General features: G+C 53.5%; 1 protein-coding gene across 8 annotated transcripts in view; it reads right to left on the bottom strand.

Moving 5' to 3' along the window:
- BRF1 (BRF1 general transcription factor IIIB subunit) overlaps window positions 1-12,638 on the bottom strand; it is a 71,787-nt gene extending 59,149 nt beyond the window's left edge. For 2 of the 8 annotated variants that reach the window (XM_082386286.1, XM_082386293.1), the window contains exons 1-2: window positions 12,006-12,614; window positions 3,788-3,868 (exon numbers count right to left, since the gene is read on the bottom strand). In XM_082386286.1, coding sequence (XP_082242412.1) covers window positions 3,788-3,868; window positions 12,006-12,189 — 265 coding nt within the window. In that variant the 5' untranslated portion in view covers window positions 12,190-12,614. Of the gene's footprint in view, window positions 1-3,787; window positions 3,869-12,005 lie in introns of all 8 variants that reach the window. The other 6 variants (XM_082386292.1, XM_082386287.1, XM_082386289.1 and 3 more) reach the window with 6 other exon arrangements.
- Between the last annotated feature and the right edge of the window lie 3,192 nt (window positions 12,639-15,830).

Raw genomic sequence — 15,830 nt, 5'->3', positions numbered from 1 at the left:
CTAAGAAAGGCACCCAAAACCTAACACAAATAGTAACAGCTGAAGTTAAATCCATAGATTTCAACGCAACCCAACAGACTGGGGGCGGGTGGTGGGAAGTGAAAAGACAGGAGTCTTCCCTGGGGGAGGACAACAGGCCAGCTCCGGTCCGGTCCGGAGAAAAGAGGCGCCTTGCGGAGAGATGGCCCCCCTCGGTCCCTGCAGCCCCGACCCAGACGGAGACAGGACGACAACACCGGGGGAGGCAGCCGAAGACAGGAGGGGACACCTGCCAAGGTGGGCGGAGGGAGGGCCAGCCCCTCCTCAGGGGCCAGGCCGCTGGGCGCGGACCCCAGGCAGGAGCCCCCGGGAAAGGTGTGCGGAGGACGAGACGGGGTGCTCCCCGGGGCTCTGGGCTTCCCCAAACAGTGGAGCGGGCTGCACCTCGGCCTCAGGCCTCACCGGGCCCTTTCCGAGGAGCCCGCGAGTTCCGCTTTGATTTCGTACTTGAACCAAGGACTATTTAAAGTCTTTTTTTAAATTAGGCGGGTTATTTCTCTCTCTTTATTGCTAGTTTCCAGTTCTACTGCCATGAATACGTCTGCATGAACGCTGCTCTTTACAACTACAACTGATTTGAGTCCGATGCGCCACGTAGTCTAAGTTTTTGGAAATATATACATTCTTTTTTTTTTTCCCCTTATAAATTTATTTATTTATTTATTTATTTATTTTTGGCTGCGTTGGGTCCTCGTTGCTGCGCGCGGGCTTTCTCTAGTTGCGGCGAGTGGGGACTGCTCTTCGTTGCGGTGCGCGGGCTTCTCATTGCGGTGGCTTCTCTTGTTGCCGAGCACGGGCTCTAGGTGCCCGGGCTTCAGTAGTTGTGGCACATGGGCTCAGCAGTTGTGGCTCGCGGGCTCTAGAGCTCAGGCTCAACAGCTGTGGCGCACGGGCTTAGCTGCTCTGCGGCATGTGGGATATTCCCAGACCAGGGCTCGAACCCGTGTCCCCTGCATTGGCAGGCGGATTCTTAACCACTGTGCCACCAGGGAAGTCCGGAAATAGATACATTCTCTATAGGGAATAAACTTCTTCATGTGCAGAAGATCTTAAAGTCAGCCACAGAGAAAAAGAAAGATGATGTGATAGCACCAGCTAGAAGAAAGCAGGTGGAACGAGGCCAATACAAGTGGGATTGAAGGCGAGCATATAGGCAATGGAGGCTCAGGCTACCCGCCAGGAATAATTGTGAATTTGTGTTCATTAAGGAGCTCCCTAGTGGCCTAATGGTTAGGATTCCGGGCTTTCACCGCCGTGGCCTGGGTTCAATCCCTGGTTGGGGAACTGAGATCCTGCAAGCTGCACAGCACAGCCAAAATAAATAAATAAATAAATAAGTTTGTATGCGCTAAACTTGTATACACATAGTCTTAAAACAGGCAAAACAAAAGACCAACAAAACTATGGGTACAAATGGACAAATCCACAATCATCATGGAGATCTTAATATGCCCTTTCAGTGATAGACAGACAAACAGAACCAAAATCAGTGAGCACTGGGAGGAAATCTGACCCAAGTGACATGTACAGAACACCCCACTTTCTGCAGAAAAATATTTTCAAGTGCCCAAACTGACTGTAATTGACCATATGTTGGGCCATAACGCAAGCATCAAATCATTTCAAAAGACTGAAATCCAACGGAGTATGAGCTCTAAACACAGAAGAACCAAGCTGGTAGAGCCAACAACACTAATAAACCCATGGGGTCAAAGGAAAAAGCTCAATGGAAAATTTAAAACATTTTGATGCGAGTCATAATTAGAAGCCCACCACCTGCCCTCACGGTAGTCGGCCGATGTGGATGTCAGCCCTGCTGGACTGGGGAGTTGCTGGCCGGGTCTGTGCTGGCCACTCCCATCCACAGCAGCAACGGGAGGCGGGTCCTCCAGAGCCAAGGAGAAGGTGGCCAGCATATAGGTAAGGATGCTGGACCTCACCAAGCCCATCTTCCCAGCGTGCAAGTGAAGATCGCGGAGCTTAGGGACGCACCCAATACGGAGGCACTCTTATGTGCCATAACATTCCTGACAGCGTCCTCACAGTGTCCGAGAGGTCCCAGCAGAGGGTGTCCCTGCCTGAGCTGACCACAGCCAACATCACACTTAATGGTGAGAGACTGGACACTTCCCCTGAAATCAGGAATAAGACACCTGGATTCACCGCGGTGCTGGAGGTTCTAGCCAGGGCTGTCAGGGGAGAAAATTAAAAGGTGTCTAGATTGGAAAGTATAGCAAAGCTATATCTATTTTCAGATGTCGTGATCTTATATATAGAAAAGTCTCAGGAATCCACTAAAAAAGCTATTATAATATGTGGGTTTTTCAAGGGCTGCAGGATACAAGATCAATATACAAATACCTCTCATATTTCTACACACTGGCAACAAACAACCAAAAAATGAAATTAAAAAAGCAATTCCATTTACAATAGCCAAAAAGAATAAAATATTTAGGAATAAATTTAGCAAAGAAATGTACAACTTATACTCTGAAAACCATAAAAATTGTTGAAACAAATTACGGAAGACCTAAATCAATGGGAAGACATTCCACATTCAGGTTTCAGAAGACTTCATCTTGTTAAGACGGCAATACTCCGCAAATTGATCTACAGAGTCAATGTAATCCCTATTAAAATCCCAGTTGGCTGCTTTGCAGAAACTGACAAACCAAACCTAAAATTCATATGTAAATTCAAGAGACTCAGAATAGTCAACAAAACAATGTTAAAAATGAAGAACAAATTGGGAGGACTCACACTTCCTGATTTCAAAACTTGCTACAAAGATGCAATAACCAAAACAGTGTGATACCAGCAACAGGACAGACGAAGACCAATGGAACAGAGGTGAGAATCCAAACCCTCACACTTATGGTCAACTGACTTTTGACAAGGGTGCCAACTGAATACAGTCTGTTCAGCAAATGATGCTGAGAAAGCTGGATATCCACATGCAGAAGCGTGAAGTAGGGCCCTTACCTTACACCAGACACAAAAACTAACTCAGAGTGGATCAAAGTCTCAACCTAAGAGCTAAAACCATAACACTCAGAAGGAAACATAAGCATAAATCTTTGTGATTTGGATTGAATCAGGCAATCTTTCTTACTTATGACACAAAAAGCACAGGCAACAAAGGAATAAATAAACCGCACATCATCAAAATTAAAAACCTTTGTGCTTCAAAGCACACCATCAAGAGAGTGAAAAAAACAAACCACAGAATGGGTGAAAATTTTCTGCAAATCATATAACTGATGAGAAGACTTGTATCTAAAACACATAAAGAATTTTTACAATTCAGTAAGAAGACAAATAACCCAATTAAAAACAGGCCACAGTTTGAACAGACATTTCTCCAATCTGTTGTGGACTGGGGCTGTTATAAAATACAACGAAAATGCTACTGCACGTCAAAACAGCTATAAATTTGTTTTTGCTGTGCTTATCGCGACTGAAACTGTAACAGACAGGTGTGGGCCCGTTAGGGTCCAGAGACCTCACTGAGTAGCCCTGGCAGAGAGCCCCCTGCAGGAGGCCCAGGGCACTGCAGGGCACCCAGGCGGGGTCCTGACGACCCGGGGAGGGGACTCCGCCAACAATTCCTCCCAGAAGTGGGGCCTGCACCGGCTTGGTGACAAGGATGGGGGGTCACGGCAGGCTGTCCACTCTTATCCTTCATCCCACATCCCTGTCCCGCCTCAGGAGCCCACCCTCTTCCAGCAGCACCCACGGCGGGAAATACCGTTCTGCAGGGTCTGTGCTCTTGACTCCTTTCCCAGGTTCACGTGGAAGCCGCCGCCCAGGGTTGGGGTTTTGCCAGCACCTAGAGACACAAATCAGACTCATGAGCCGAAACTGGGCAGAGATCTGTGTTAACAGCTCTTTCGTTGCATCAGTGTCTCTGGAGCAAGATTCAGAGCAGGAGGCAGCAAGCATCCCACCGCACCACTCACACCTCTGCCCTGCTAACAGGGTCGTGGCCTTGACCTGGAGCCGAGGGCGTGGACCGTGCCCATCTGCATTCTCTAACCATGTCCCAGAACAGACTGTCACACAGCTCTCCAAACTACGGCCCAGGCCTGGCCCGGCCCAGCCTGGCCCCTCACCTTGGCCCTCTGCGGGCCCGGGGCCAGCCCATTCACATTTATTATCGCATCCATCTCCCGGGGGGCCGGGGGTGGGGGGGTGGGTAGGTGGGCTCCCGGAGGGCAGGAGCCAGTCTGCAGGAGACGCTGGCACCTCTACCCATCTGTGTGCTGCCCGCCCACAGAGCAGCAACCTAGGGAGCCCTGGACCCAACGCGTAGCCATAGCTGCACCTACAGGCACTCTGTTTTGAACCTGCCACCGACTCCAAGCCTCCCCAGGACGTCTCACGCACTCTACTCTGCAGGGCTTCAGGGCGGGGACTTCTGCCCTGATACCCTGTGAGGACAGCCAGGTGGACATCCGGATTGTTCACCAGACTTACAAACCCCAGCGCTGCAGCGCGACCTTCAAGCGAGCACCACGCTCACGTGAGGGGCGCAGGCGGCCAAGCACAGGCGGGGGGGAGGGGGCCGGGAGTGCTGCGCATCCCACAGGCCAGCGAGTCTGTTACCAAGTCCAGGGCCAAGGCGTAGAGGCTCCTGAAGTTAGCGGACACGACCTCACCCTGTTAGCCACGTGGCGGAGGTAAGGGTGCAGGGCCTGCTGGAGGATGAAATGGAAACTCAGCAGTGACAGGGATCTGGGAAGCCAGATCACTGAAGTCTGAGAACAGGTCCCCGGAGGAAAACACGTGGCCCACCCCCTGGGGCCAGTAGGGGCCTCTGGGTCATCCATAGGCCAGCTACCAGCACCGATAGCGGAGAACAAGTCAGCCTTCGGCTTCTCTGTGACTGCAACCAAATCCCAAACCAGTACTAACAAGATTCTTTAAAGATCTCAGCAAAATGATTCTAAAGTTCAGCTGGGAAAAAAAGAAATAAGATTGGCTAAGAAAACTTTGAAACGAGCAGCAAGTAGGCCTGGCTGGGCAGTTAGTGGGCTACGAGCGGCTGGAAGTAGCCGGGCGCACAGCAGGGGGCTGGCTGGTGGCCCCCGCATCCAGCGTCCCCGCCTCAGCAGCTTCCTTGGGGCTGAGGCCCAGGGCTGGGCAGCGTCCCCCACCAACTCCTGTGGCCCGACAGTGGGGTCTAAGCGCCGGCCCCCGTGGGGACTGGCAGGGAGCCCATGGCTCTCTCAAAGTAGGATGTGGAGCCTGGGGGCAGGTGGCAGTGCCTGGGGAAGGTTTTGCTGTCACCCTGGGTGTGTTGGTTTTCTATCACTGCCCTGACAAGTTACCACAAACTTAGCGTCTTCAAGAAGCTGGCCATAGAGGGCGGGGAGGGAGAGGGCCAGGCAGGGCACACTGGGGGCCTAGAGAGGAGCCGGGCGCAGTGCAGGGCCCAGGGGAGACCTGTCCACCCGGCCCAGAAATGAGGGGCTTCCAACACTCCAGTGTTGCCTCTGACTCTGCAGAAGCCCGACACGGGCTCACTGGCCTGAGACTGGGGGTCTGCATCTTGTACCCTCCTATTTTGTGGCAGCTTTTATAAACTTTAGAATTTTTATATTTGCGATCTTTTAGACATAGGAACCACTGAAGAAGGCCTCAATCCCTCAGTCACCTGACCAGGACAGCCACATTTTGACCTGTGTCCAGTGTTGCCCAACTTTTATTTGAGAAAAAGGAAAAAAAATCACCATGTTGTTTTAACGGAAATCAGCACGTGTTTTAAGCAAACAATTACAATAATGTTGCATTAGAAAAAGGACAATGTAAGGGTATAAATCCCCTGAAGCCCCACCTTCCAGGCACAAGGACCCTGGGTGGCCTTCCTCCCAGCCACCTCTCCCTGCTTAGACACAGACGGGAAGCAACCAGGGCAGGTCACACAACGATGCTGCTGAGTAAGAGTGGAGACTCGTTCTGGGTGAGCGTGAAATGCACTGCAAGACCTTGAGAGGTCACACCCTCCCCTCACCCTCTCCCCTCACTCCCCCCCCCCCGCACTCTCTGCACGTGCCCCCCTTGCACTTCCAGGACCTCTATTTCCTGCTGCCGTGCTGTCCTTCCCTGTCTCTCCCCAAGGCCCCAGTCACCCTTCCTGGGGCTGCTCCGGCCCCACCTGCTCTGGGAGCTGTCTCCCGATGCCTGCTGTCAGCATGCACACTCACACACGCTCACATATCCACACACACCACCCCGGTGTTCTCCAAGGTCCTCGTACGTAGCCTCAGTCCCGCACGTGCTCCCAGGAGAAACAGGGACTAAGTCCTGGCAAGGAAGGTGCCTTACTGGGTCCAGCCAGCTGGGGGAAGGGAGGGGGCAGGAGGTCAAAACCTGCTTGCCAAATGGATGCATATTCTTTTATTCAACAAATACTACCCACTGGGGATTTGGTTACAGTAGATAACATCTGGAAAGCAGTGGTGGAGCCTATGAAAAGTGCTTATTCAGCAAATCTCAAACAGCTAACACCACGGTGCTAGGGTCCCCTGAAGCGTGAAAGAAAGCTTGAGTACCACCTCTGACCAAAACCATCAATGCATGCTGTACTTGTCTTTCAGATGCCCTTCATATTATTCCCTCTACTTCTAAAAACATTTTATATTTTCTATAACAAGGTCCTGTAACAAACAAGATACACCAGCTACATCTAAGAAGTAGAAGTTGCAGTTTTTGTCAGCGCAGCCGGGCCAAGACTGCCCCCTTGTGGACAGCAGGGGAGGGGCCAGAAATTCCACCCAGATGCACCTGTGCCCCTCCCAGTTGTGGCTGCAAAAGCAAGAAGGTGCAAAGGCCTGACCCCTGCAACTTGGAGGGGGGGGGCTTCTCGGCCACTCTGAGCACTGAGGACAAAGCCAGCAACACCAACACCCCAAGACCACAAACAGAAAAGCAGCACACAGCACCGTCCTCCATTTCACTCACGGATCCCTCCCACATGGGTAAGCAAAACCTTTCCTAAGTCTGTATTCATTTTATTTAAAGTGAGGGGTTTCTGTCACCGCTGTGGAACTCCTCTTAAGGGGGGACAACTGCATGAGGTCCAGCTGGGCGGTTCCAGGACGGAAGAGAAATCCAGTGGCCCCTCGACCTGAGCTCGGACGTGGGCATAACTCCCCTAAGGCACCCGAAAGACACTCAGCAAGTCCACACTGAGCCCCGGGCATGGGGACGTGGCTGGACACAGACCTCTTGCTGTCGGCGAATCAATAGCTAAACAGCGGCAGCAGCGTAAACTTCTTTCAACCAGACACAGCTACTGAAGAGCCTGCTTTGTCACGATTAAAAGTCTGATTATGGAAACCATGCAGCATGCAGCATGGCAGGTGATAAAAGCAGCAAATGACATTTTAGGAACAACAGTCCTCTCTCGCCCAAGTGCCTCCAGGACAAAACTCAGCCATTTCCTGAGAGCAGGTCCCTTCCAGCAGGAACTCAGTGGGGCTCTGAGGGGCCACAAGATAGAAACAGAGATGCAGAACCTCCGAAAGTCCAGGACCAGAGCTTGGCCAGGACACCTGGTAGGCTGTGCCTGAGAGAACCCCCTCCGGGCAGGGCACAAGCCAGGCAGAGGGCAGGTGGGCCTGCTGTTCTTTAGGACCCAGGGAGCTGCCCCAGCGAGCAAGAGAGGCTCCACCCCCGCCAGAGCTGGGCACCGAACCTCGTCGTGTTACGCATGGAAAGCACCTCATTACTCATAACTACGAGAACACTAGCACTTACAGACACCTTGACTTCAGGGACAAAGCTTGCAGCGATCACAAGCTGTGGTCATGGAACCCACAGGGGTGCGCCCCAGGAGAGGGAGGGAAGGACCCAGGGCGGCAGGCGCTCCCTCTGCCTCCGGGCTTCACCCTGCGGGAGCAGCACATACAGCTCTCGGGAGGGGCCCGCGGGCTCACCGTGCGCCATCAACTGCAGGGGAGACCCAGGGGAAAGACCTGCTGTCCTCGAGACCTTCAGCACCGACACCAGGGACAGGATGCTGGCGTGGGCCTGTGCCAGGAAGCCCTACTCTGCCCCTGAGCTCCTTGACGCTCTGGTGAGCCCCTCCCCCATGACTCGGCGGGACCCTCCTCAGGCCTGCAAAGGCCCAGCTGCCCCGGCTCCGCTCACCACCTTGCCATTCTGCAGTCCTCACATCCACCCCTTCTCTCAGCCACGCCCATCCCCTCACCAGCTGCCCATCAACTGAAAGACACAGCCCAGGCGTCCCCAGCACCACCCTAGCTGCCACCACTCTGCGAGTCCAGCCTGGGACGCTGGACTCACACTTTGCCGGTCCTCAAACATCTACCAGGGGACCCAGGGGTCTGGGCTCCTTCGCCTCTGGACCCTGAGCCTGGGTCACAGTCAGAAGCCCAGCTGGTGACAGGGCCGCTGGCCAAGGGGCCCTGACGTCTAATTTACATATTCTCAAGTAAACTGCGGGGCTAACCATCCACCACTCCTTCTCAAAGAGTAAGCAAGAACTCTTAGGAAAGACAGCGGCCTTGGACCCTGCACAAGGGCACCCCAGAGAGCAGGCCCAGCTTCCAGGATGAGGCTGGAGCAAAAGAAGAGCTGGGGGGCCAGCTGGGCACACACTCCGCACCAGGGAGGCTGACAGCAGCCAGAGCCGACAACCAGGATGGCTGCTGCTGTGATGGGGAAGGGAGGAGGCCAGGAGTCTGGGAGGGACCCACCCAGGGGAGGGAGGGGCTGCTGGAGGCAGCGGCGCCCCTCCCTCTCCGCCCTCTATACAGGAGCTGAGAACCCACAACCCCTGCAGCGCTTCCCTGGGGACCCTCCAGAGAGTGAGCCCACCAGACAGAGCCAGCCCAGGTTCATACCACCTTTAAATCACACCACCAACGGGCACCCAGCTCTGAGCCTGTGCTCACAGGCCGTGGGACCAACATCACTGCCCACAGGTGGCAGCACATCTCTCACGTCCAGGACTCCTCTGCACCCAGCTTTGTCATCTGCAGGGAGGACAGGCTGTCATCAGGTACAAGGGGTGCACTCAGCACACTGCCTCCCACGGGAAACCCTAAGTGTCAGCTACGATGATTATTCCTTCTTCCTGCTGTTGTTACTCTCTTCCCAACAGGCATCAAAGTCTTGGATGACTGAGGGGGCAGTGTGGCAACATGTGACAAGCTGCAAACACAGTGCCAGGGAGACTCCGCCACAGCAGTCCCAGGAAGAACACAGAGACGTGTGCCATGCAGAAAACAGGAGAAAAAAAGCAATGAAACCCAAAACTGGTTCTTTGGAAAGATCAAAAAATTTGATAAACTTCCAGCAGGAGAAACAAAGGGAAAAAGAGAGAAGATACAAAACACCAATATCTGAAAGGGAAACGAGACACCACTACAGACCCTGCGGACAACCAAAGAATAAGGGAATAGTACCAAAAGCTCTACGTGCATAAATTCAGCAACTTAGATCAAATGGACCAAATCCTCAAAACGACAAACTCACCCGACATGAAAGAGATATTCTAAAATATAAATAAAACCTATAACTATTAAAGAAACTGAACCTGTAATTAAAAACTTCTGAAAAAGAAACCTCCAGGCCCAGATAGCTACATTAGTAGATTCCACCAAACAGTCAAGGGAGAAATAACACCAATTCTACACAATCCCTTCCAGAAAACGGAAGAGAAGGGAACATTTCCCAACTCATTCCAGGAGGCGCATTACCTTGATATCAAAACCAGACAAAGACATTACAAGAAAACTGCACACTAATATACCACATGAACATAAATGCAAGAATCCCCAACAAAATATTAACAAATCTAATTTAGCAACACATACAAAGAATAATACCCCATGATCAAGTGGGTTTACCCCAGGAATGCAAAGCAGGTTGAACATTCAAAAACCAGCCACACTGACAGACCAAAGAAGAAAAACAAAACTCATCACCCACTCTTGATAAAAACTTTCAGCGAACTAGGAGTGGAAAGAGAACTTCCTCAACTTTATTGATAAAGAACAGGTATCAAAAACCTATAGCTAACATCATATTGAGTGGGAGGAGAGTGAATGCTTCCCTCTAAGACTGGGAAGAAGCTAAGCATGTCTGCTCAAAAGCAAGAAACAGAAACAAAAGAAAGAAAACAGCCCCTATTTATAGATAATATGATTGTCTACATCAAGAATCCCAAGGAATCTATTTTAAAAAAAACTCCTAGAACTAGTAAGTTTCGCAAGGTCACAGGAAACAGGCCAATGACAGAAATCAACCATATTTCTATATGCCAGCCATGAACAATTGAAAACTGAATTTTTGAAAAATACTATTTACAATAGCTCTATTTGGGTCTTAGGTAAACATCTAAAATATGTACAGGAGCTATATGCTGAAAACTACAAATCATGATGGAAGATCAAAGGAAACCTAATGAATGGAGAGACAAATCTGTGCTCATGGATTGGAAGACACAATATAGTATAAATGTCAAATCTCTCCAAATTTATCAAGAGATTTAATGCAATTCCAGTCAAAGCCCCAGCAAGATTTTTTGTAAATATACACAAACTTATTCTAAAATTGAATGAAAAGGGAAGGGAACTATAATAACTAAAACAATTCTGAAAAGGAAGAGCAAAGCTGGAGGAATCACATCTCATTTCAAGACTCACTCTAGGGTGCCTCCCTGGTGGCGCAGTGGTTAAGAATCCACCTGCCAATACAGGGGACTCGGGTTTGAGCCCTGGTCCCGGAAGATCCCACATGCCACAGAGCAACTAAGCCCGTGCGCCACAACTACTGAGCCTGTGCTCTAGAGCCCGCGAGCCACAACTACTGAAGCCCACGTGCCTAGAGCCCATGCTCTGCAACAAAAGCACAATCTATGAAAGAAAAAAAAATCAATAAAGTGGACTGCATCAAATTTTAAAACTTTTAATCAAAATTTTAAACTTCTGCTCTGCAAATCACATATCTAACAAAGGACTTGTAACTACAATATTTAAAGAATGCTCAAAACTCAACAGTAAGAAAACAAACCACCTGAATAAAAAAATGAGCAAAAAACTACTTGAACAGACATTTCAGCAAGGGGGATTAAGGGATGGCAAATAAGCACATTAAAAGCTGTTTAACATCACTATGCATTAGGAAAATGCATTAACACGGAGATGAGGCACCACAACACACTAAAAACACAACCAAAATATATTTAAATACAGAGACAACACCAAGTTCTGGTGAAGCAATTAGTGAGAATGCAAAATGGTGCAGCCACATTGAAAATCTGTTTGGTGGTTTGTTATAAAGTTAAACATACAGCTACCATCCACTCCTGGGTAACCACCCTAGAGAAATGAAAACCTATGTCCACGGAAGAAGCCATCCACGAAGTTTTTAGCAGCTCTATTCATCATCACCCCCAACTGGAAACAAACCAAAGGTCCTTCAGCAAATCGTGGGCCGTGCACAGGAAGGAGGCCAGATCCTCGCAACAGCCTGGGCGAATCCCAAAGGCACAGGGCTGAGCGACAGATGCCAGTCTCTGAAGGTGGCCCACGGGCTGGTTCCATTTACGCGGCATTCCTGAAAAACAAGACTGCAGGGACGGAGGGCAGCTGCCGCTGCGGGAAGGCGTGGGGCTGTGGAACTCTATCCTCGCTGTGGTGTTAACTCGAAACCAAATGTGTTTAAATTCATACAACTGCAACCCGAAAGGAACTGAATCGACTATGATGACTGAGAGGGGGGACGCGCTGACGTCCCCGACCCCCAGATTCAAACAACTGTCCCCCCAAGGAGCGAAGGGACTGCGCTGACTGAGGGGGACGGGCCACGACCCCGACCCCAGGCCGCATCCTGTCCCCTGTTCCGGTAAGTTCCGTTACTAAAGCCAGAACCGCACACGCACGGAGGCCACGGGCCACCCGGTCCCCCGCCCCGCCAGCCCCGCCGGGACCCACCGTCCAGCGACACGAACTGGCCCACGGCCGACGAGCCTCCGCCGCTGTTCTCCACGAACTGCACCTCGGACACGATGATGTTGTCCTCGAGCACCGAGCCGCAGCCTGTGCACACGGCGTCGCCGCGCGCCGCGTCCAGCTCGATGTCGGTGCCGCCGCAGCCGCGGCACACGCGGCCAGTCATGCCGGCGGCTCCGGGCCGGGCCCCCGCCCGCCGGCCCCGGTCCCAGTCAGCCCGCCGGCCCGCACGTCCGCCGGGCCCGTCCGCAGCCGCGTCCGCGCCGCCCAGACTCTCGCGAGGCCGCCGCCGCTGAGCCCGCCGATTCGCAGCGGCAGATTCGCCGCGCGAGCCGGGACGGCGCCGCCCGCCACGGTCGCGCCCCGCGGAACGAGCACGGGCTCCGGGGCCGCGGCGAAGACGCGACTACTCGAACCCGCGACCTACGGGCCGGGACGCAGCCACCAGGCCTCGGAATTTGGGACCTACAGGCCGCAAAGGCAGCGCGCCAGCAGCAGGAGGAAGAGCTGACCGGCCTGCGGGGGCGGGGCCAGACGGGCGGGACCGTGGCTTGTGGGCGGGGCCTGAGGAGCGAGAGCACGGGAATGGTGGGCGGAACCTGGGGGCCTTATGGGCGGGACCAGGGGCTGTGGGCGTATCTTGTTGTGGGCGGGGCCTCAGGCGGGGTCTGAGAAGCAGAGCTCAGCGACGGATTGGCTCAGGTTGAGAGTGGAAACCCTCGCCCGGGACCGCCCGGGGCCGCCCGGGGCTGCCCGCTCCTCCCTCCGGGCTTGGGGGCAGGCTCCGCGGCCCTACGCCCCCATGCAACCCCGCTCCCTGTTGTGTGGCCCCCCCCTCGTGTCTCCCCACCCCCTGACAGTCACTTGTGCCACCTGTGGTTACCGGTGCCATCACGCTTCTGTGTCCCTCTCACCCGCGCCCTCAGTTATCTTCAGATGCCATTCACAGTCGCGGAAACACCCATGCGGTCCCCGGGAATGAGCCTGAAAAGAAATGTGCAAGATCACTTTTTTTTTTTCTTTCTGGCCGCGCGGCTTGCGGGATCTCAGTCACAGGGACTGAACCCGGGTCGCAGCAGTGAAAGTCCGGAATCCTAACCGCTAGGCCAACAGGGAACTCCCAAGATCACCTTTTTTAAAAACTCTTAAACCTTGACTGTAGGACTGACAGGAGCTCTAACTGAATCAGAAAATGCCTTATTCCCATTTGAAAGCAATGTTGTAAATACTTAAAATCTTCACGAGTCAGTTTGTAAAGTCGATTTAATCCCCACCAAGATGTCAACAGGATTTTCAAGTAACTTGATAAGCTGACCCTAAAGTCATCTGGAAGAGATACTGCACAAGAACAGTCAAGAAAATTCTAAAAAGGACTTCCCTGGTGGCGCAGTGGTTAAGAATCCGCCTGCCAATGCAGGGGACACGGGTTCGAGCCCTGGTCCGGGAAGATCGCACATGCTGCGGAGCAACTAAGTCCGTGAGCCACAACTACCGGGCCTGCGCTCTAGAACCCGCGAGCCCCAACTACTGAGCCCATGTGCCACAACTATTGAAGCCTGCGCGCCTAGAGCCTGTGCTCCGCAACAAGAGAAGCCACTGCAATGAGAAACCCATGCACCACAACGAAGAGTAGCCCCCGCTCGCCAAAACTAGAGGAAGCCCACGTGCAGCAACGAAGACCCAACGCAGCCAAAAATAAATAAATAAATTTATTTTTTTTAAAAAAAGAAAATTCTAAAAGAAGAGGAAAATTGCCCTTCTGTATATCAAAATATTATATCAAATTACATCCATTAAACCACGTGGTATTTGTACAGGGACAAGTGGACAAGTGGAATAAAACCAGGAGTCCAGAAACAAACCCAACTATACACGGAAATTTAGGGGGCTCAATCATTGTGGACAAGACAGACTTTTCAGCGGGGTTGGGGTTTCCGTTTAGAGGAGGAAAAGGGTAAATTGAGCCCCAACCTCACCCTGTTCTAAAAATAAATCCCAAATGGCATTAAATGCTGAATGTAGAAACAGAACTGCAAGACTCCTGGAATGAGATACAAGAGGGTATCGTAAATCTGCAGTGGGTCTCTGTCATGACGGGGGGGTGCCTGGCCTCTGAGCCCCCTCGCTGTGTGGCTCATCATTGCCTCCCCCTGCAGGTGGCCGCCCTCACCGCAGGGCGTGGGCAGTCAAGCCGGTTAAGCTAGAAGACAGTGCACGTATGGTCAGGACAACATAGTCTTCTGTTGGAAGGACGGAGCAGAATTTTGGTCACCGGTCTCATGCTGAGGAAACAGAGGTTGCTGCAGTGATGACCCTTGTCTTCGTGCCCCCATGCACACATGGATGTTCCCCAAGGAAGACCCAAGGGGCATCCCTGGAGCGCAGAGTATTCCTACACTCAACACACTATACATGGGCAAATTGATCCCCGAAATTGTCCCATGAAATTACTGTCTCATAGTTCAATACTGTTCCACATTTTGGCCAACTTTTTGTATGCTAATTATCAATTGCTGCCTAACAAATAACCACAAAAGTTAGCAGCTTAAAATGACAAACCTTTATCATCTCACAGTTTCTGTGGGTCAGGGGTCTGGGAGAGGCTTCGCGGGACAGTCCTGGCCCGGGGTCTCCCGAGGCCACGGTCAAAGTGTCGGCCAGGGCCGCGTCCTCTGAAGACTTGGCCGGAACCAGCGGCTCTGCCTCCAAGCTCCCCCACGTGGCTCCTGGTGGGGCCTGAGCGCCTCGCCCGGCGGCCCCCACAGCGTCCTCACAGGGGGGCCGGGACCCGCAGGACAGAAGCTGCGAGGCTTGGATGACTGACCTGCCAGTGCCGTCGCTGCAACAGCTCCACCTGGGCGTCCTGCCCACACCCGAAGGGGGAGGACTCACAACATATTCAAAAGCGCCGCCGGCCGCCCCCCTGACCCGACCTGACACGCGCACGGGGCACCAGACGTCCAGCGCCACCCCGGGCGCCCAGACCCCTGCAGGCTTCCGAGGGAGGGGGACCGGCGCGGGGACCCCACTGCAGCCGGCGCGGGAGAGACCCGGGGTCCGGGGGCCCCGAGAGTGCCTCACGACCCACACAGAGGAGGGAAGTGTCCAGAACAGAGAGCCAGGCCAGCCCCGGACGAGCAGATGCGGAGGACGCTGGACGGCTGTCTCCCTCCCGCACCTGTCACCCGACAGAGGGAAGGAGGAGAGGCTGCCCGGGCGTGGGGTGGGGCTCCCCAGCCAGCCGGGCCCCCGAGTCAGAGCAGTGGGCTCCCAGGCCCCGCCTGGAGCGCCAGGCTGGAGGGCGCCTCCCTCCCGAGCCCGAGGCCCGGGTGCAGGCTGCAGGCCTGGGGGGCGGGGGCTGGAGAGACACCTGCCTTCCTTGCAGGGAGTCCTGAGGGCAGGTGGCTTTTCTCCTCCCCATCCCTCGGGGAGAGGAGTGGGGGTCGACCCCGGGGTCTGGTGAGGAGAGATGGGGGCGCCTGGAGGAGGGAGCCCACCCCTCGCCCTGGCTGGGGGCCTGCCCAGCTGCAGGAATCCTCGGTGTGGACGCCCGAGGTGGGGGTGTGAGAGGGTGTGGGGGGCTTGACGAGTGTAGAGCGCACGAGGGACCCTGCAGCCTGGCCGCTGCCCTCGGTGGTGGGGCGCAGGTGGGAGCAGCTGGGCGGCTGGAGAGGGGACAGGGCCCCGCGGGAGTGGCCACGCTGCGGGCAACCAAGATAGAATTGGAAGCTGTCAGTCCTTTCCCTTCAGTAATTTCAAGGCTCATTCCATGGCCTTCTTTGCGTCATTTCTGTTGAAAAAGTCTGT

Source organism: Balaenoptera borealis (assembly GCF_965194805.1).
Source record: "Balaenoptera borealis genome assembly, chromosome: 3".
Taxonomy (NCBI): Eukaryota; Metazoa; Chordata; class Mammalia; order Artiodactyla; family Balaenopteridae; genus Balaenoptera; species Balaenoptera borealis.
This window is presented reverse-complemented; position numbering and strand designations above follow the sequence as displayed.